The sequence below is a fragment of the Berkeleyomyces rouxiae genome (genome assembly GCF_048999995.1).
Source record: "Berkeleyomyces rouxiae strain 22BRR77 chromosome Unknown BrBRR77_ptg000001l, whole genome shotgun sequence".
Taxonomy (NCBI): Eukaryota; Fungi; Ascomycota; class Sordariomycetes; order Microascales; family Ceratocystidaceae; genus Berkeleyomyces; species Berkeleyomyces rouxiae.
The window spans coordinates 1905435-1926604 of record NW_027396491.1 but is presented as its reverse complement, the minus strand read 5'-3'; the positions used below and the strand labels follow the sequence as shown (position 1 = coordinate 1926604).

Here is a 21170-nt window from a genome sequence, read left to right as displayed (position 1 = left end):
GTTCTGCTCTGTTATGCGCCTGTCCCGCCACCACTGGAAGCAGAAGCAGAAGCTGAAGTTGAAGCTGAAGCAGCCGTCTCGCAGGTACCCATCTGTATCTACCACCTACATCTGTACGCACAGTTTGTTTTCTTCTCGACAGTCAAGCTCGATCCAAGCAGCACATGACGTCGTACGGAGGTTTCTCAAATACCTTTCGACCCACACAGCCATCCAGCACTCAGCCATTTCAAGATCACCATCACATGGGCTGAAAGGGCTGAGCTAGCGCCAGTAACTCACTATAGCCAACTGCTACATACATAAATTCTCGAGCTTGAGTTTGAGCTTGTGCTAAGCTTGCTGCGACTCTACCTCGTACCTGCGGATGATGAGGGGTCAGCTTGTGTCTTGGACGTGTCTCTGGGCTTTGGTTGGCTAAGTTGTGGGTGTCTGGTCTCATGTAGGGATTCAGCCAGAGGAAACGGGCAGTAAGCGCAATGAGTAACTATGTATGTAGTTAGTTAACAACTAATATGTACATAGTTACATAGTTTGGCATGTTGAGTTGTCCATGGCCTGTATTGATACTTTCAAGCCAAGACCCAGACAAGCCAAGCGCCAGCAGCGGAACAGGGGGAGGAAAATCACAAGGTGACAAGGCGAACCCCAATGAACAAATGTGTTACAGTGCCAAGCGGAACGGGTTGGGAGCGAAGAAACACAGGGAATAGGAAAAAAAATAAAAAGCCCGCAGAGTGTGCAAGCAAGCGAAATCCAACATGTGGGAAGTCAAAGGAAGAACAGCCAAAGGAGCAAAAAGAAAAAAATAAACAGTGCGTCTATAATGGCCTGAGGACAAGGGCCCCCTACCCATTGATGGCGGAAATACAAGTACAGAATGCCACCGCTTTAGGCCTAGCATGTTTTCTTCACTTGCATAATAGGACATATAAAAGCTCGCTTAGACGAACACAGAGAAAAAGAAGCCTTGTCATGTATCAGAGGGAAGATGTATGTAACCGGCCAACGAATGTGCATGGTTATGTACATTCTTGTAGAGACACTGGCAGGCCAAGACCCGTGGAAGCAGAAGCAACAGAGGAAGAACAAATAAGAATGCGGTGTGTTTCTTCTGGCTGCATGTCTAGTAGAAGAGACACCACGAGAAGGAGAAAAAAAAGAACTCGACAGTAGAGACATTGCGGACGAAACAAGGGACGAAGAAAAAAACAATCCAGTCTCAGTGAGACGCAGATCGTGCGGTCCCAGAGACCCCTCCCCCTACTAGAATATATGCATATGTAGTGGGCATGCTGCAACGGAAGCGGGCTGCCCATCAGATGTACTACACCAGAGTAACATTGAAAAGAAAAAAACATATCTCAGCAGCGTTATAACATATCGAGAGACCCAGACCCTGACAATGGCACCATTATTTTGCCGTGTATATAGGCTAGCCTGTAGCAGATGTAGTTTGTGAGTCTAGTGTTAGTTATCACTCGACAGGCAGTTGTTGGTTGGTTCAGGAAGGAGCGACTCGACTCGAGGGGTCCTGCTGTTTTGAACTCAACAGAACGGAGGGGAGAAAAAAAGAGAAATTGCCCAGATGCTAAGCTGAAAATATAAAACAAAATGGGGCTAGAAGCGATGTTGTTTCGATGGCACAAGGGAAGACACATGCATGTTTTGTTTATTTGATGCTCTCAATAAAAGGACCATTGAGAAAGATGAAATCTAGGAAAAATGACAGGCAGACAGGCCTTTTCTAGGCATAGGCATCTGGAAGTAGGCAGGCGGGTAGCTGCCTGGACCAACACAGACAGAACAGAATTGCATAGCTAGAAGAGATAGATACTCGATATATGCAAAAACTCCACAGCAGAGCAGAAATCAAAAATTACGGAATTGAAGAGCAAGATGCAGTGAAGTGACAACTTCATCAGCATAAAACATATGCAGCAGTTAGAGTATAAGAATAAACATGGAGTTGGAGAGGATGTGAAGCAAGACTTGCCAGCCACCAAGAAATGAAGCGTGAAAAATAACCCGAGAAAACCACCCAAAAAACGAGACTTTATATGAAGTTGAACGCCGAACCAGCAGACCAAGCGGAAAGAATAATGAAGAAAAGAAACAAGGAAGAGGAAAAAAAAAAGATGAAAAAGAGCCAGGAGAAGAGAATCATAAGTCGTACAGGGCATAAAACAGGCCTCTCTGCTTCATCTCTTGCAGATGGCACTGCTGCGGCGGGCTTTGGGCTTTGGCGTCTTGCACTCGACGCAGTCAGCGTGCTTGTTGTTGCGGCGGTAGAGGCACTTTGCGCAGCGCCACCAGTCGCGGCGGGCGTCGACGGGCTCGGTGCCGGCGGCGGCAGCGGCAGCGGCAGCAGGCACGGCGCCCTGCTTGACGACCTCGTCCTTGTGGTAGTCGCGGTAGTGATCGCGCAGGTGGTCGCGGCGGTGGAATGGCGCGTCGTGCTTGGCGCGGTTGCAGCGGGGATAGTCGCAGTAGAAGCTCTTGCGGTCCGACACCGGGAGGTGCACGTGGCGCATGTGGCGCTCGAGATCGGCTTTGCGCTTGAAGATGCGGCGCTTGCACCCGTGGATGTTGCAGCAGAAGCCGGTCAGCGAGGAGCCAATGGCGCTGGAGGCGGTGGCAGCCATGGTGGTGGGAGAGAGCGATGAGGGCGGGAAGACGGAGGTTGACGAGGAGACCGGGAAGTCAGAGGGTCTGTTGAAGCGAGAGTCATGGGTCAGCAACTGGAGCGACAGGTGAAGCTTGGACTTGGTGGGGGTCAACTTACACTCGTGGCGGCGGGGTGCGCGCGCAAGCATCCATGGAGTCGTGTTGGGGGATGAAGCCCACATATGAGTCTGGAGCCTCGATGGGAAGGGTCGGGTGAGTGTGGTGGAGAGAAAAGCCGTCGTTCCAAGCCAGGTCGGCCATGGGGTCCATTTCGAGCTGCATGTGCATGTAGCAGGAGTTCAAGAAGGCGGCATTGGGAGCCACGCACGAGCCAGGCAAATACATGGAGTCAGTCATGTCGACCGGCGCCGGGTTGACCATGGCACTGTTGGCCAGGCCGGGCTCGGGCCAGGAGTGGTGGCTAGCGCTCATGTCGGGCGACGACATGAGGAAGCCGTGGTTTGATGGTGAGCTGGGGCTGGAGCTGGTGTAAGAGCTGGAGCTGTAGGAGCCAGCGGTGCTGCCGGTCGCCCATGGGCTCGGGGCTGACAGATGGTGGGTGTCCATGTCCCATTGGTAGTCGGCGGCGGACGGAGCCATGTTGGCGATGGCAGTGGGAGGCATGAAGGCAGGCCCCTGGGAGTAAATGGGGACGGAGGCTGTCATGGTGGGAGAGCACAACGGAAGTGGGTTTTTGGTTGTGTGTATGTGTGTATATGAATGTGTGACAGTATGCTAGAGGAGAATGGTCCAGAGTGGAATGTCGTCGATAAGATGTGTGAGTCTGACTGGAACAAGAACAAGACAAAACATTCAGGTATCTGGGTTGAGGTTGGACGGTATACGGCATGAGTAGTGCAAAAGATGGAGGATGTGATCGAACTTATATATATGTCTTGTGTGTGTATGCACTTGGTGTGATGGAGTATGGACATGAAGACAAGAAAGTAGGTAGCGGCTGTCTAGGACGTGGGACTGGGGGGCAGGGGTATGGATATCCAATCCAACCCATGAAGCGCAGGATCACAAAGCGAATCACTCAGTCACTCATTCACACACTCTCTCATTCAGTCAGTCGGTCCCAGTTGCGCACCAAGTGCTGGAAAGTCATCGACTGGGCTGCGTCGATATCGACATGGCCGTCTGCTTGTTTTCTTCCGCATGTGAGGGCCAACTTCGGTATGAGTATTCTACTCTTCTACTGCACCAAAGAAAGGCACCTAAGCCACCCCTTCGCCCACCCCTCCCCACTGACCAAGGATGAAGACGGGCACATTCACATTACTCTTATTTGGAAGGGCTCAACACATCGCCCCCCCCCCCTGCTCACCGGTTCCAAAACCCATGTAGAGATGTACATAACTCACTTGCTGGGTGAGCAAAACATCAGAGAAGAAACAAGCGAGCCCCACTTGGTGAGTAACGACAAGTGAAATACGGAGTATTACCCTATATTTTCTGGTCTTTTTTGTTCCTTTTTTTCTCTTAATTAGTTTCCTTTTTTCTCCCAAGCTTGGCACAACCCAGCCAGGTGGATAGTCTGTGATTGCATAAAAGACAAACTCGGTTGTTCGTCCTGCCTCACCCACGCCCACACCCAACATCGGCGGCCACTTGCTTTCTCCGTCTAACCCTAGAACCGCCAGTCTTCTCCAAGGGGTGGAAGAAAAACTCTAGGGGTTAGACACGATACAAGCAGGGAGAGAGAAGGGGGGGGGGGGGGGGGGTGGTACTGGATGCTCTCGTGGTGTGTGTCGTCCTCGTTGTCTCTCATACCGAGACAGTGTTCGACAAGCTGCTGCTGGCACAAGCAAGTCGCTGTTATCTGAGCCTGGGAACGTGCAGCCGGTAAGAAGAAAACCAGTCCAAGGCAACAAAACAAGACTAAAAGACTCAAGTCCATGTGATGGGTTCACCACCCAGAGGCCACAGGCCACAGGCCACAGACAAGAGACAAACACACTGTGTTTTGTCTCTGGCTCTAGTGTCTCTCCCTGTCGTTTTTATTTTGTGTTCGCCTCTAAACAAGGCTTCGCCCCCGATGCATATGCCGGGCTAGACTGGGTTCCTCATGGCAAGGGGAGAGAGATGTTTGTCTCGTCACAGCATGTAACTCACTACGTGAACATACACGTTCGTAGATATACAGACAGACTCCCACGCCACAGGCACAGACACCTGAGAACTGATGGAGGAGAAGGGGAGGGGCGTGTGCTTGTTGAGTGTTCTTGTGTGCATTGCATCGTCCCAGAATCACTTGACCCTTTATTTCTCTTGTTCCCGTGGACATCCGCGTTGTGTGGTCCGGGATTCCTAAGAATCTGGATATCCGGGACACAAAAAGTAAATCTGCCTAGTGGCTCATTCATCCAGAGACGAGCGGAGGCGATTGGGACTTGAGTGAAAGCCTTGGCTCGTGCTCGCTCCCCCGCGCTCTGTAAAAGTTTCAGTAGAGACAGGACGCACAGCCCAGCCAACCGCCTATGCACGTTGTCGCCAGAACATGGAACATGGAACATGGGGCCTGTGCTGCGCTGAAGCTGAAGCTTTGGCCTCTGTAACAGCGGGACATTTACAAAAGATTGTGTGGGTGACACTTATTGTCCATCTCGGCGGTGCTCTCAGCCAAGGCTCTCTTTGGCTCCAGAGCCCAGAGCTGACCGATACTTATCAAGCTACCAAGCTAGTACTACTACTCTAGACACCCTGCTCTATTTTTGCTTCCACGATATCACGGCGTGTCATCCGTCGTCATATACGAACACAGGAAACCTCCATCTCGATTCACAGTAAACCCCCCCTCCCCTCTTAAGCTCGCCGGTCAGCCAAGCCAAGCAGAGCCTTCCCGCTGTCTTGGACTCCTTCTCCGCAGCTTACTCAGTCGCCTCGAGAAACAAAAAAATTAAGCTTCCTTCGTGCCTTAGACTGCAAGCCTATTCTTAGAAAACCCAAAGACACAACACAGTTTGGAGAAGGGAGGCAGGCCCAGCTCGGCTCCAAGTCATCTTTTCCTTCTTTGGGTTGGTTCTGGTTGGGGGAGTCCTTTGCAGGCTGAGATGGCGTCCGCTTGTAACTATGCATAACCAACAACAGTTACATAGTTACATGGTGACAGCCTTTGTCGTAGCACTGGGAGTCTGTCGAAGACTATCGGCATAATTGTCCTAAGTCTCTACTGCCCCGCCCACTCTGTGATGTGATCCTGCTCGTCTTCCTTGTCTTCGTCTTCCTTCATAGGCCTGCCTCCTGGTCTGTCTGTCTGGTCTGGACATCACTAATCAAGATCTGCAGGCCCTCAACATAGGAAGACCCATGTTTCCAGGGATCCAGAATCCCTCTCTTATTTATGTCGTTTTGGGCAATGATTTTTGCGACCCCGGAAGTATTCCGTCAGTCCGTGCGTGCGTGAATCCAACCAAGATTGACGGCACGTTGGCTTTCTCTGGGCCTGTGGCCCTGTGGCCCTGTGGCCCCAATGTCTAGCCAAGGCTGACTAGCTGTCTTACTGATGGCCTGTCTGTCTGTCTGCCACTAACTACTGACAAAGCCGCTCGGAGGAGTGGCGGGGCGGACATCTGGAAGCTGGAAGCTGGAAGGAATAAGCTTCCAAGTGTCAAGATATCTTCAATTATTGCAGAACAGAACAGCATAGCACAGCCCTCTCCGCCCTACCCTGCTCTACTCACACTTTGTGTCCAGTGGGTGGGTGCGCTCAGTTTCCGTCCTCTCTCCACACGAAAAACAAGCAATTCTCCGTTCTTCCTAGCCCCCTGCCCTCTGATAGACACATCTGCTGGATCCCCTGTCGCTCTCCTGGCCGTGGCTCGTTCCCTCGTTTTTAAGATTAAAAAATGACGACACTGAAGCAAGGGCATGCTTCACTTCAAACTGCTCCTTCGTACAGCATACCGGCGTCCTTGACTGGAGCCCCGCCTCAAGCCGGCGGCTTAGCCTCACATTATCACCTCCTCCCCTCCTCCCCCCATTCTCCTTGTCTGCCTCTATATGACGTGGTACAGCAGCACATTGTGGTCTCGGGTCGCTGCGGCTTAGAATACCTGGGAGCTACCCGTACCCATGCATCCTAAACCCGCACAGAATGCCGTCTTTGTCCCCCGAGACCACACTTTCTCACGACCGGCCAATGCGTTGTAGCCTCAAATAGACAACCGGCCAATATCTTATCTGCCTGGCATATTGGATCGACGTAGCCCTAACGTGCTATCTACCATCCTCCAGAAGCCAGCTTGTGGCACCATGTGCCTGGCGCAAGGCCTGCCGCTGGAGTGATCCCGCTTCACTTGAGCCAGCCACGGACTTACTTTGGCTGGCTTCCAGTCTGCCCTGCCTGTTTGCTTTTTTATTTACATCTCCTCCGGATAGCCTACTTGCAGCTGTGGCACCACATGCACCAAGCTAGTTTTCTGGTGTTATCGAATCCCAGGACCGCCTCCTTCTGCCTATCCTTCTCCTCTTCCTCCTCTTCCTCCTCCTCCTCCTCGTCCTCGTCCTCGTCCTCCTCCTCACTTCCACGCTCTCATGTAACCAGCGCCCCTTCTGACTTGGCTCAAAAATGCACGGTCGCAGTTCCTGCATTTCATTCCGTCTTCTGACTGGCCCAGGTCATCCACATCAGGCCAAAAATGAAGCTTGCAGCCCGTCCCATCCCATCCCATCCAGAGACCAGCGCCAGGTCCAAAGATAGCACTCTGTGCTGACTCTGCTGTTGTCTCTGTCTATTTTTTTTTCGATGCCACTCAAGGCAGACCGGTCACGGGGCAGCTGACTAGACACATTGGCATGCTGCACTTGTGTATATTCATGTATGTACATACATATGTACACATGTGATGTCCCGTCCAGGGCCTGCACAGTATTACCACCCAGCGATGCTTCTATTACTACCCAAGCCACAGCAGAGATAGCACGCACATACGGCGCAGACCAAAGAAACTGAGGTCACTTGTCGCTGATTTACCCGCCCCTGGTCAATCCACACACAATGTGCACAAGTCGAAATCTGCCTTGGAAAATCGATTTTCCCCTCCATCACTTGGTGATGTTTCCTGCTGCGCCGGCTGCCGGCTCGCCTCAGACAAAATCGATGCGAGTGTTTTTAATTCTCGGGGGGTTTTTCTCTCGTGCTTAGATGTTCTTGGGTTGCTTCAACAGCATTGGACTGGCACGAAAGAAGGGAGGGCTAGCGAGAAACCCTGTCCCCCCTCCTCTCTCGTCTGCGCGCCCATCTATTCATGCTTCACCGATCCGAGCCAGTCCACTGGAGACATGACTTACAGACTTATAAGGTCACGTACATACATACATATGTACACATGTACTTGGACATGCAGTGTCTTCGCCACTAAATAGAAAGATTACTGCGTCTAGTAATTATGCATGTAGCCAAGTCTTTTGGGTGCCAGAAGAAAAAGCAAGAAAAAATGGCCACAGTTAATGGAAGAGAGTAAAGACTGCAGGACGACTTCTTGTCACACATTTGGCCATGATATCATCGATGCCCGTACTTTTTTTGCTAGTTGGCTCACTAACTAGCTGCCACATTTTGTTTTTAGATTTGGTGCCGTGTTGCACATGCTTGTACGCTTAGTCACACAAACACTTGGTGATGGAGGAATCTCTATCACAATGTGTGCAACAGTCACCGGATGGATGGCCAGTCCGGCCAGTACCAGTCAGCCCTACAAGTACCCAAGTACACCCTCTCACACAGCTGGCAGAATAATGTAGCCGAGCAGAGTCTCTCCCAGTTACAGTATAGCCAGACCGCCTTTGTCCTCATGGCCTCATACAATCAGGAGGGGGTGACCCGAAAGAAAAGGGGAAAAAAAGAAGGAAAAAGTGAAAATAAACTCTACACATTCACCTACTTGTAGAGTTGCTCTGCATCTGTGTCTCCCAGACTTCGAGGCTTAGCTAGCCTGCTTACTGACCCGTCTCCGAGCCCAAGTTGGTTGTGCTTGCTGCGCTGCACCTTGACTAAATATAGCAATAGTCTCATTCTTACCTACTCGCCGGTCTCAGCATCATATTCTTCAGTCTCACTCTCAGGCCGAGTCTATGCACAAGGCAATATGAACAAGCAGGTCTCTTGTATGTATGTATATATGTATGTATGTATGCCAAGAACCGCCGAACAAGTTGTTATCCCGGCTTGAAGACAATCTGCTGACTGGTGCAATCTTATTTCCGTTTCGTCAACACTCTGTGAGATCACAACTAATGGAGCATAGCCATGGCCATGGTCTATTTCCCAAGGGCACGCCGTGTGTGTATGTATGCATGCATAGCTAGTTATACACAGTTACATACATACATGTGCACCCAATAGGCGCGTGGAGGCATTTGGATCTGTTTCCTCCAGTGTAACAGGCCCCATCTTCTCTCCATGTAACTCTCGACCACGACCTGAGCCCATAATCTCTTCTGCACAGTGACATGGTGGCCACTTCCCGGCGCCTGAATGCCAGCTTTTTTCTCTACAGCCAAAGCGCAGTCCCCTTTGTCCAGCATTTCAGCTCACAGGAGGACACAGTAGGAAGAGACACTGAGAAGAGGGTAAATAACCTTCATCCTTGACGCCGTCATCTCTCAGCGAGCAATCAATGCCTCCCAGGAGCAATAGTCAAGACACTGCGGACTGTCTTTCTCCTCCCCCTTCCCCCTCTTCCCTCCTCTGAAATAAAGTAAAAAAAAGTACACGCTCCGATGTGACACGGCACATCTACACGCCCCGTTGCACAGCCAACGCATTCACCCTCTCCCGCACCTTCATCAGGGCGGTGTTGTCCTGTTGGCTGAGCTTAGAACGGAGGTCATACAAGGCCTTGAGGGTCACAGCACGGTCGACCTCTTGTTCCTGCGTATAGTGCCGATGCGCAAGGGAGCAGAGGGCTGTTAGCAGATGAGGCCATAGTCTAGGGTCAAAACACGGTCAAGAATATACAGAGCCAGGGACGGAGAAATGAAACTCTGGAGTCACTTACTGTACCGGGCGCTGGACTTGGTGTGGGCTGGCCTCTGTGAACCGGTGATTCGGCCGACATGTTGGCGTTGACCAGCGCTGAAGCCGCAGAAGGGTTCTGCATAACGGATGAGCGTTAGCCTCTACTCAATGCATGGTAGATTTGGGAATAGCCATACTGTAGCCTTCAGCGAACTCAAATCGGCGACCATCTGAGCAAGCAACATTTTGGCTCGTTTTGCTTGGTGAGCTGGATGAATGATTGAGATCTTGGATTCATGAAGTTGGAGTGCTATTGACCTTGATAGCTGTCATTCGCTGCCTGCCAAGCTTCAAACACCTGTCAACAGCTGCTGATGTCAGCCCCACAAACAAACCCTAGACCCTATCCAAAGATTGTCCTCAACCTATAGCTCGGCACAAACGAGCTAAGCTCCGATTGTGCTCGGCTCCCGCACAATGCCTTATTCGTATGACTAGTTTACTACCTCTAGAACCACGGAACTGCATGATCCGAATATCATCAGCAATATAATACACAAGCCAATTGTTGGAAATTTGTTTCTAAAAACAGAACACTCTGGTTCCACCCACCGACCTATTATCGTGGAATTCCTGGTGACACTTTAAGCGGGTCTCCTGCTTGCTTGTGTACACATCAAGCGCCCAAGGACTCACCTCCCGCGTCGATTCTCCTATTCCCTCGCTTTGGATTATCCGCCCGCTATCAATCTTCTCCAAAACAAGCCACATATTCTCTCTATTATCTCCCCCCTTTCTGTCACCATGTTCGCTCTCCGCAGAGGCTTTGTATCAGCTGCAAGATCGTTCCAAGCGCCAAGCAAGGTTGTCTGTGTTGGCCGGAACTATGCGTAAGCTCTCTTCCCCCCCCCCACCCCTATTGTCCGTTCTCCTATCCGACTACAACAGGCTATGATCGTCCCGCTCTTTCACACAAACATGCATTGACACTCTCTGCAGAGACCACATCTCCGAGCTTAGTAGTGCTCGCCCCAAGCAACCCTTCTTCTTTCTGAAGCCCCCCTCATCCGTGCTGCTACCGGGAGCTGGCCCTGTGGTTCGTCCGCGCGGCGTCGACCTCCACTATGAAGTCGAGCTCGCTCTAGTCATTGGCAAGACCCTGAAGAACATGGAGCCGAGTGAGGAGGCTGCCGCGCTGGCTGCCATTGAATGTGAGTTCCAGTGAACTGATAGCCCGACGGTTTGAGAGAAGCACTGTGCCTACTGACACTCGCCACCTAGCCTACCTCCTGACCATTGACCTGACAGCTCGCAACGTCCAGGGCGAAGCCAAGAAGAAGGGTCTTCCGTGGGACATTGCCAAGGGCTTTGATACCTTCCTGCCCGTCAGCCAGACCATTGCAAAGTCTGCCATTCCTGACCCGCACAACGTCGAACTGTTCCTGGAGGTCAACGGCGAGACCAAGCAAGCTGCCAATACCAATCTGATGCTGTTCCAGATCCCCCGCCTGCTCAGCGATATTTCGAAAGTCATGACTCTTACTCCCGGCGACATTGTGCTGACTGGCACTCCTGCTGGCGTGGGCCCTGTCGCTCACGGTGACGTCATGCGCTGCGGAATCAAGGTCGCTGGCCAGGAGATTGAGGAGGGCAAGATTGAGGTCAAGGTGGAGGACTCGACCTCGAGCTATGTGTACGCGGAAACTTGAGACAGCCTCAAGATGACAGGATTGGGATGTTATCATGTATACACATACATACATGGCATGCTGATGGTGAGAAATGGTAGGAAGCTCTACTACACATCGAGTTAATTACAACATGATCAATTCGTTTACTACAACTACATTGTTCTACAACTAAAACGCACCAGCTAGAACCGCTCTTACTCTAGACTCCTAGTTTAGTTCCTCCGTTCCCCTTAGTCCTGTTTTTCCAGATTCGGATCCAGAATTGAGCCCGGCTTTGGCGCCCAGTCCGCCACCACGCCGCATTGCTTGCAGGTCCTCGCCTCCATGTCAGCCTTGAACTTTTCGACGCCCGCCTTGACCTGGGTGCCAAGATCCTCGCAGTAAAAGGCCTCCTCGTGCACAATGGCGCGGCAGCCAGGCGCGGCGCAATACCAGCGCATGCGGTCGAGCATGCCGGCGGGCCGGCGCTGCTCCAACACGACGCCGACGGTATTGGCAAAGCGCACCGGGTTGTGCGGCGTGTTGGCCGGCAGCAGAAACATGTCGCCCTCGCGGATGATGATGTCGCGGAAGACGCTGCCGTCCTCAATCACCTTGAGCATCATGGCGCCCTTGTGCTGGTAAAAGTACTCGGGAGTGCCGTTGATGTGGTAGTCGGTGCGTGCATTGGGGCCGCCGACAATCTGCGCCGGGCGGTTTGGTTGGCGTCAGCCAAAGTATTGGGCAAGGGTGTCTCGGCTAGCGAAAGGGGCTCGAGCTGCAGAGCAAGAGTGAAGCTTACCATGACAGTGAAATCCTCATTGTAGACGCAGTAGTTGTTGACGGGCGGCTGCAGCAGATGCGAGTTCTGTTCCAACCTGCAGACGATAAGGGTTTGAGGGTTTGAGTCATGGGAACCGGCAATCAAAGCAACAGAGAGAAGGGGTGGGAATGTGCTCACCACTTGGGCAGATTAATCGGTGCCGAGAGAACCATGTTTTTTTTAGTTTGTTTTAATGAGCGGGTGAGTTGAAAAACCTGCGAGAAACAGTTTGCTAGTGTTGTTTAAGGCAAAAAAGAAAGAAAAAAGGAGGAAAGGTTGAGGTCTTGGGCGCAAGCTCAAGCTCAAGGCTATCTGATGATGTTGGAATCCAGATGTAGAGCAAAGCTTGAAGCGGGGTGGGAGGGGGCGTGGGGCCAGGAATGCGATATGTCTGTTTGCTTAGAGGCCGATAGGCCTGCTATAGTGAGCCTGGGCGCTGCAAGTTGGACGGCGATGCCGGGGTGGGCGCTGTGTTACAGGGCATTGCAGGTGCTACAGCAGCAGCCAGTGGGTGGGTTTTAGTGGATGTGTGTGCTGTGCTACAGCGACGGCTCATTGAGATGAGATGAGATTGGACGGGATGGTTACGGCGCATTTCTCCGGTGATGGGAGAAAAAATCAAGTCAGCGACGAGCATCTATGCGCGAGTTTGAGCACAATCGCAGCGTTCTCCAAAAGAAAACAAAAACAAAAAGACACGATATCTTTGGTGGTCTGATGGACGACTGTTTGCTATTCAAAAGGCGACCCAAGCTCACCGGCTTTACGAGTCTCCCTTTTTTCCTCTTGTTTCTGAATCAGTCTAACCCTAGGGAATAAGGGCCTGAGCGAGCTATACACTTTCAGCCCTCTCTTATTTAGTGCTTGATATGTAACAAGAGGCATTTCTTTCTCTCTTTCGTCTGTTTCCCCGTCGTCTTACTGTCTAGCTCGATTATCTCTGTTTACTCGCTCGAAATCCACAATACACCCGCCTGAATCCACTTTTCCGGCCGACATCCGACTTTGATTCCTGATCCCCGATCCCCGATCCCACCTGCAACCGTCGTTCTCACGCTCACCGTCACAATGGATCACTCCCACATGGACCACTCCGGCATGGGCCACGGCGACATGGGCCACGGCGACATGGGCCACGGCGACATGCCCATGTGCAACATGAACGTATGCGCGCCCCGGCTCGACCCCCGTACCAATCGCGTGCTAACAACCACCCCTTTCCCCCGGCGCAGATGCTCTTTACCTGGGACACCAACAACCTCTGCATCGTTTTCCGCCAGTGGCACATCACGTCGCCCATGAGCCTGGCCTTTTCGCTCTTTGCTATTGTCGCCATTGCCGCTGGCTACGAGGCCCTCCGGTCGGCTCTGCGCAGCTACGAAGCCGCTGTGGCGAAGAGAATCGAGACGGCTCCGAGTATGTTTCTTTTTTTTTTTTTTGATTCTTGCTACTGTGGCTTCTCCCCCTCTTTCCTAGTGATCTCATGCTAACACCAGTCTCTGTAACCAGGACAAACCCAGGAACAAGTCGCCAAGCGCGCCCATCTGATCAAGGCCGTGCTATACGGCGTGCAGTCTTTCTACGCCTTCATGCTGATGTTGGTCTTCATGACGTACAACGGCTGGGTCATGCTGGCTGTCTCGGTTGGCGCCTTTGTTGGATATCTCATGTTTGCTGAGAGTGCGCCCTTGGCCAACGAGGGCGTGTGCCACTAGACTGCGCACATATAGACGCGTAGAGAGTTCCTGAGAGAGCTACGCAAGCATTCACACGGTTGGATGGACATGTATGCCTGGAGATAGAGGATAGTTACGGTATACTCATTCACAGCGCGTTGGCTTGGACTCTGAAGTTGTAGAATGCTTGTAATTGGGGTTTACTGGCCGCAATAAGTCGACTCAGTAGCTAGTTCTGTTTACCATTAGCCTGTATTGTGTATACAATACCCACCCAATCTGCCATTATGTTCCCTTTTCATTCCTTTCACATCTTGGCCTCCTGTCCGCCTCCTGAACTTCTCCAGTCTCGGAGCAGATGTGTGCTTCCTGATAGCCCCGGCTGTACTGTCGCCGTTCCCACATGCTGCTGCTTCCGATCGTAGAATCTGCCCATCCCCGCCGCCTCTATCGCTAGCGCCTCGTCGCCTAAGTGGTCCGCCGCCTCCAAGTCACAGTGTGGCTGCTCGGCATACGCCACGCGCGCCGCCTCCACGAGGATCTTGGCCGTAAAGCCCCAAACTCTGTATCTGCCACGGTGCTCCTCCAGCACCTCTGGCCGGCGGACCGTCTCGCGCCACTTTTGCATTGACGGCACGGGCATAGGCGCCGGCTTTGTCACGCGCTGGTTGTTGATGGGCACGTAAAAGTTGTGGATGCGCCACGGCTCGCCGGTCGCGTGCTCTGCCCAGCCGCCCTCGTACCACGGGCCGGGCGGCAGCCGCGCGCCGAGCGGTAGTGCAGGCGACGGCGCCTCGTCGCTGGGCGAGAGGAAGTTGTGAAAGGGCCCCGAGAACACGGCGGCTACTTCGCCGGCTGATGGCGTTGGCCGCAGCGCGTCGGCGACGGCGGCTTGTGAGGCGGTGGAGAGACTGCGGGCGACTGCCGCCGTGCTGCTGCTTGCTGGCGGCGGCGGGCAGCGGTCTAGGAGAGCAACGCAGGGGCGCACGACGACGTCGGTCCGTGCGAGCGAATGGGGGAGGTGGCAAAGAAATTCAATGTTGTAGCCCTTTGGTAACAGGTTGTTTGTCTCGGGCAGGCCGATTTCTTCCCAGGCTTCGCGGCGGGCGATTTCATCTGTGTCTAGGGTTAACAACCCGCGCTTCTTGTCTGGCAATGCGAGCCTCTTGTTCTTGGCTTCACTGCCGCGGGGCTGGCGGATAACAACTTACATGGACTTTCAGATGTGGTGTCGGCCTTGCCACCGGGGAAGGCAGCGTGGCCGCCAAAGTTGCGCATGCCTGATGCGCGCATCGTGAGTACGACGCGAAGGTCGCCCATGCGGTCCGGGTACAACAAAATGAGCACGGCAGCACGGCGGCTGGCAGGCAGCTGGTTCCATAGTGGGAACGCGGGGGGGTTGTATTGGCGTAGACGCGCAACGGCCGCCTTATAGACAAGTATTAGCGGGGGGAACTTGGCCAGTGAAGTGGATGTCTAGGTCCTCATGAACAAAGACAGCAGAGGAGGAACTCACCAATGATTTTCTGCTGAGCGGTGCCATGCTTTCAAGATCCCAATATTCAGAAGACTGTAAATACTCTGGCGCAATGTGTGTGGTTGAAGGGTGTTGCAGGACTGGTTGGTGGTCTTCGTCTGTGGCTTTATGTGCCTTCTTCAACTCGTCAGGGCGGCCGGGACCCGTGGTAGATAAACATTTTCCGTCGTCACTAGGGGGCCCGCTTGCCAGCGCCAAGATCTCGCCCGAGCCCTGATGTTTAGGAGTCGCCGCGAATGCAGCCAGAGATGCTTCCACTTGTGCCTCTGGTGCAGCGACTCGTGCGGCTTCAGGCGGTGGTGCTGCAGTGGTCTGACCCATGGCGTTGTCGATCAAGGCGGTGAGCACTTCAAACAACGCAGACATGTAACGTCAAGGAGGAGAAAGGACGCGCGCAAAAAAAAAACACACAACCAGATCCTAGAGCTACAGCGGCACAGCAAGATCGACCGACCCAAATGGCGAGGCGAAGCGAAGGCGTAGATAGCCAAAAAAGAAACCAACGACCAGGGGGGAGAGCGGGGGGGCCAGCCGCGACCAATCGTAGAGGAATGTTTATCGGTGGGAGCCAAAAAGAAAACAAAACAGGCCACACGCAAGCGCACCGGAAATGCTTAAAGATGCGACCGAAAAAGAAACATGCGATGAAACGCTGCGCCTGGGATTTCTCTTTCTTTGCTGCCCGCCCGCCCTACTGCTTTGTCTCCCTCCAAATAGACAGATAGTTAGATAGCGGATTCCCAGTACCTTTTGCCAGATTCGTCCTAGTCTTGGCTTCTAGACTGGGACTGCAGGGCTGTCGTTCGTCCGAGTGGAGCTCGGCAGGCTCGGCGGACTCGGAGGAAGCAAGGAAGGAGCGATCGGGCCCGAGTCTTGCTCCTTTGTTGCTCGCCAGAGGTAACTGCGCGTTTTTCAAGCCAATGGGCGCGGCTAACCGAAACCGCTCAGCGGCAGCTTCTCTTTCCTTATTTTCACTACGCGTATAAATATTTTCGTGTTGGCCGACCGAGCCGACGCAGAGCAGCTGCGAGAATTTGGGTTGCTTCCACCGAGGCGCGTGATCGCAACTGCGTCATTTGTCTTCACCGACTTGACCGACTCCAAGTGGGCATTTGTGCTTACATAAAACAAACCAACTACCGCATACGGACTTGTAGATATTGCTTCAGTACAAGTCCTTCCAAAGAATGTGACAAAGATAACAAAGGCACCCCCTGAAACAGCTTCGATACAATGCAAAATGGTGCAAGCAAAATAAAGTTTGGCATTCTTAAGTGACAACTTGGAAAAACAGAACAATCCAGCCCCAATGAAAGCCATGATCCTTGGATCATGCCCCGGCTCATAATGGTCCGCCAGCTACCACTCTCATGATAATCATAGTCATAAATATCGTTACGGCGTCTCCAATCGTGATGTCCCCAACTTGACAAATGCTCTCTCCGTCTTCTGTAGCCCTAGCTCTTGACGTGTCCGTGCTTTTCTGATCCCGCTCTTCACCAGGTCGGCGGGGTTGCATGCGGGCTTGCGCTCGTCTCATGTAGCACGCGAATGTGCCTCTTGATGTTCTGCTTCCGCCGCTCCTCCTTTTGCTTCTTGCTCATGAAGCCCGAGGGTAAGCGCATGTGCGTGAGCATGCCAAGCATTTGCTCGTTTGTCCTGTGCAAGAAGCTGTTCTTATCGTCTCCAAATGCTGCTGCAGCAGGCCCAGCACTAGGTCCAGCTTCAGTCTCAGAGTGCTGATCGCTGACGCTCTTGTCTGTTTTGCTACTATCCCTGCTTTTACGCTTATCACCTTTGCCTCCACGCGGCTTAGCCTGCGTCTGCTTGTCCTGGACGCCGTCGCGCTCCGTCGCCGACAGGCGGTTTGTCGACTGGCCGGAGCCAATTATGGTGCTAGTTGGGGAGCTGTTGCGGAGAGACTTGCGCTTGGGGCCAAACAGTCGGGAAATAGCTCGTGAGCGGCTCACATGTGACCTGATATCCTGCAACCCATTGTCCTCCTCTTCAGAGTCAGTGTCCGTATCAAAGTAGCTGACCTGTGGCTCGGTGACAGTCATGGGTCTTTGCGTGGGGGTGCTGATGGGCGTCCATGGGCGAAGAATGCATTGATACACCGGGTGTGGTGGTGCGGGGGCAGCCAAGGATGACAGCGAAGCTGAGACGAGTGATTTGGCAGCACATGTACTGGGTCCAGCTACAGGGATGGTTACAGCACACGCCTGCAGACTTGACGGGACAGATGCAGAGTTTGAGTGCGGTCGCACAGGCTGTGGGATGACTACACGAGGGGGCTCAACCGGTTGGCTGAGATGCTTGGGTCGCGGCGCGCTGCGGTGTGGTATAAACGCAGTCAAAGGAGAAACGCCCAAATCAGACTGGGAGGTAGCAAGAAGGCTGTTTCGGGAAGTGAAGGGTGCAGAACATGTGCTCGTTGCAACTGAGAAGCGAGCTTCGGGGTCAGATGAAGAAAAAAAGGACGATGGAGTAGAAAAGACAGATGAGACAGTGCTCGTTGCTGATACTTTGCGTACAGGCAACGGCGGTTGGCCAGCAGAGCGCGGGACTGAAGGAGCACTCGAGGTCACATCTTTGTAGATTTTGACAGGGTTAGTACTGAAGATAGGAACGCCCGAGGTTGGCGCCCATGGACTTGAGAAGCCGGATCCCATGCCGTTCAGTGAGTCTGGAATGTGTTGCGATGTCATGCCTGAGCCGGCTAAACTCTGAAGCGGCTGTGCAGGAACAGATGAGGTGGTAGATAAAGGCTGTACAGTGAAGTTTTCAGAGCAAAAGCTGAAGACGGGACTGGGCGGCTCGATGTTCGTTATATGAGCTGGCGTCAAAGTGGGAGAAGGAGGAAATACACGAGTGAATGACTGGGCGGGAGTGTGATAGTTGCTCTCAGGCTCCACAGGTTGGATCGAAGTCTCACTGTGAATGTTGTCACGTTGACAGGAGGGGTCACGTTCAGTAGGACACTCCGTATGTAGAGTGTGGTGACTAGAAAGTTGTGCCTGTGTCTCGGTTTGTCTGGTAGTAGTTGTTTGCGAGGTGACAGCTCCAGAGGTTGGTTGTGCCGACGGAATAGGATGAAAAGGAAGGGATAAAGGAGACAAAGAGGTATAAGTGAGTAAAGAGGTGGAAATAAGAGAGGTACTGACTGGCTTTTCTGGTGCTTCCGTCGCCTTCTCTCCGTCGGGAACCAGCCTTGTTTCAAGCTGCTTGTCCAGCTGGTGGCTGATGGCGTCTTTTGCCTTTTGCGCTGTTTCTTCTAGACTTGGACCTTTATCCAGCCCACTTCCATCGTCCGCCGAGCATACAGGCAGAGAAGGGGACAGCATAGAGGAGTCAGAAGGCGGAGGCACCCAAGAACAAAGAAATGACTGGTGCGACGACGGCCGCAGAGAAGTCTGTGTTGCAGAAGCTGTTGCGCTAGCGCGAGGGAGGCTGCAGCCCCCTTTTAGCAAAGGTCCTGCAGGCAACCGGGCCTCAACACCGACAATAGAATCAACGCCAGTTCCAGCAGCGCCGTGCTCAGCCCCCGGGAAATCCCGGTGTGAAGACAAGGACCTTGGTGACAGTGGTGATACTGGCACAGAGAGCAGGCACTTGGTCTCATTGTTGCGAAATACAAGACCGCGCGGTCGTGGCAAAGTCTTACGTAGGTACCTGCCAGGGCTGGGAGGCAGAGATGGTGGTGCTAGGGGTAAGTCTGATGCGGAGAGAGGCCGGCCTGGGGCTACATCATGTACGTTATCGGTGTTGGTATCCATGGGCTCAGGGCGGGCATATTGGCAGCTGTCCTGCTGTTTGCTGTTCAGCGACAAAGGGCTCACATTGACATAGCACTCATACGGCCAGAGCCCATCAGACGATGCCTGCAGCTGAAGTGCGCCATCGTCCTGGATGTGTGTCGCTTCTAAGCCCATTTGGCTCTGGCGGAGAATGGCTGGACGAGCCTGTGTTACCGAAGTTGAGTCTTGTACAACGCCAAAAGACAGGCAAGACCGAGGTGTGGAATATGCAGGAGAAACAGGGGAGCCAGCAGGGCCACCTGTAAATATAGGGGTGCCTTGGGTAGATACAGAGTGCAGTTCTGGACTTACAGCGGGGTAGACCGGGGCCTTGGGGCTCTGAGCGCTCCGAGTATTGGTGTCTATTTTGTGGCCGTCCAGCGCACTACCCGATGCCAAACACACCGACTGCCGATAGCCGTCAGGCAGATGACTGGCTTTACCGCTATTAGGTCTGGCGCGGGGATTATTGTGTAGTAGAGTTGTCGTTCTGAGCCGAGTAACATTGACATTGCTCGAATGACATAGAGAGCTGTCGTGTGTGGGCTGTTCGACACCAGCATAGGTGTACAAAGGTGAAGATGAAGGTGAGGATGTGGTAGTCGCAGAGGTGGACAAAGTGGAATTTGGCGTGAGAGGCTGGCCATAGGGATCGGACAGCATCCCGTGGGAAGACTGGAGAAGCGGTAGTGTCTTGGCGCAAGAATCGGTCCGTGAGCCGCGCGCTGGTAAGGCGGCAGGAGATGTTGTGTCCATATTAGCAGAGCAGAGAGCTTCTTTCAAAGGCTATGGGAGGAGGCGATGAGATCCTGAGAAATTAAGCAAATACAGTAGAGTACGGTCAAGAGTCATTATAGACGAAACAAGAAATGAAAAGAGCCAAAAAGAGCTTCTTCAAGGGCAGAATCGGGGAATAGATCGGCTTCAAATAGGCCGGTAGTCACAAAAGCCCGACCCGCGCGGTGCCTTTTCTTCTCTAATGATCTCAAGACTAGGGAAACTGGAAATATACGAGCACCGTCGTAAACCTGTCATCACACGTGTAAGAGTCACTGACGTGGTGGCTTAGCTTTTGGTTCTATGCCAAGTACTCCATGATAGCCGAAAAGTTGCGTACTTCACATTCACACCGGACAACTTCAAGGTCAACAAATGTCTGCACCAGCGACGGGACAAAGGCTAGAACAGGACCTGGCCAGCCAGATCTGGTGGATTCTTGTTCCGTAGGAGCGGCTTATGGACAGGCTTAAAAAGTCTTTCTTTGTTTCCCGACGGCAGTTTATTATATTCCACGCCAGCTCCATCAGATCCTCCTTTGAGGTCTTTCTTTGAGACAATGCCGCGTCCTCATCTCATTCTATCTGTCTGCATATAGCAGTGAATGCTTTCTTACTGGCTCAAAATACGCAGCATCATCATGTGCCTCGCTTAGCTACGAATCTCTACATACATCTCAAAGAAGAATAACCGAGCCTTTGAAATTAAGCACATGTACAGCGCCGGGGGCGATATCTGCCTGCCTGCTGTGACTTCAGGGCAACACTTTAGACGTCAAAGAAGATCAGGTGGCGGAGGCGAAAGGGAATAAAGCTGGCTGCACAGAAGCATCAAGGAAACAAAGAACAGGCCGTGCTCAAAGGTAGGGCTGGCAGTCTTTGTCGTAGCGTGTTTCTGGGCGCGGGCTCTCATTGGCCAAAGCAGCGAGAAACAAGCGAAGGCTGAGATGGATGGGAGAAAAGATGCCTGTTTGGCTCTGGCTCTGGTTTGTTTTCTCTTTTTTTTGGATTGTATACCAGTCGTCTCTGGCAACGAGAGGCGAAGTTGGTAATGACAGGCGGAAGACAAGGCCTGGAATCAAGAGCACACAAGGCGGGAGAAACTCTACGCTGCGGCCCGAGTAACACCCAGAGGCCAAGCGCCGGAGCCAAGGAATCAAACTTTTGACGCCCGGATAAGAAGTGGGACGAGTGGTTCCGGCTCTGTTGAGCTCAGTCATGGTGGGCTGGCTGTCTTGAACGTTGTCTCGCCAGCATCAT

At 52.8% G+C, this 21170-nt stretch overlaps 7 protein-coding genes across 7 annotated transcripts; 2 read left to right on the top strand and 5 right to left on the bottom strand.

Annotated features, from left to right (window-relative positions):
- Positions 1–2201: 2201 nt before the first annotated feature.
- Positions 2202–3333, bottom strand: BROUX77_000567 (uncharacterized protein; the record flags this gene model as incomplete). Its single annotated transcript, XM_073750565.1, has 2 exons — positions 2202–2712; positions 2786–3333. The coding sequence occupies 2 exons, from the start codon at positions 3331–3333 to the stop codon at positions 2202–2204; spliced, it is 1059 nt and encodes a 352-aa protein (XP_073608804.1).
- Positions 3334–9409: 6076 nt separating this feature from the next.
- On the bottom strand, positions 9410–9876 carry BROUX77_000566 (uncharacterized protein; the record flags this gene model as incomplete). The annotated part of the gene is made up of 3 exons (XM_073750554.1): positions 9410–9544; positions 9672–9767; positions 9829–9876. 3 exons carry the CDS (start codon positions 9874–9876, stop codon positions 9410–9412), a joined length of 279 nt encoding a protein of 92 aa, XP_073608803.1.
- A 559-nt stretch (positions 9877–10435) lies between these two features.
- BROUX77_000565 (uncharacterized protein) lies at positions 10436–11340 on the top strand (the record flags this gene model as incomplete). The annotated part of the gene is made up of 3 exons (XM_073750543.1): positions 10436–10521; positions 10631–10842; positions 10913–11340. The coding sequence occupies 3 exons, from the start codon at positions 10436–10438 to the stop codon at positions 11338–11340; spliced, it is 726 nt and encodes a 241-aa protein (XP_073608802.1).
- Positions 11341–11552: 212 nt separating this feature from the next.
- BROUX77_000564 (uncharacterized protein) lies at positions 11553–12297 on the bottom strand (the record flags this gene model as incomplete). Its single annotated transcript, XM_073750532.1, has 3 exons — positions 11553–12005; positions 12104–12179; positions 12263–12297. The coding sequence occupies 3 exons, from the start codon at positions 12295–12297 to the stop codon at positions 11553–11555; spliced, it is 564 nt and encodes a 187-aa protein (XP_073608801.1).
- Positions 12298–13192: 895 nt separating this feature from the next.
- BROUX77_000563 (uncharacterized protein) lies at positions 13193–13839 on the top strand (the record flags this gene model as incomplete). The annotated part of the gene is made up of 3 exons (XM_073750521.1): positions 13193–13288; positions 13357–13540; positions 13634–13839. The coding sequence occupies 3 exons, from the start codon at positions 13193–13195 to the stop codon at positions 13837–13839; spliced, it is 486 nt and encodes a 161-aa protein (XP_073608800.1).
- A 268-nt stretch (positions 13840–14107) lies between these two features.
- Positions 14108–15658, bottom strand: BROUX77_000562 (uncharacterized protein; the record flags this gene model as incomplete). The annotated part of the gene is made up of 3 exons (XM_073750510.1): positions 14108–14922; positions 15012–15228; positions 15317–15658. 3 exons carry the CDS (start codon positions 15656–15658, stop codon positions 14108–14110), a joined length of 1374 nt encoding a protein of 457 aa, XP_073608799.1.
- Positions 15659–16833: 1175 nt separating this feature from the next.
- Positions 16834–19890, bottom strand: BROUX77_000561 (uncharacterized protein; the record flags this gene model as incomplete). Its single annotated transcript, XM_073750499.1, has 1 exon — positions 16834–19890. One exon carries the CDS (start codon positions 19888–19890, stop codon positions 16834–16836), a length of 3057 nt encoding a protein of 1018 aa, XP_073608798.1.
- Positions 19891–21170: the final 1280 nt, after the last annotated feature.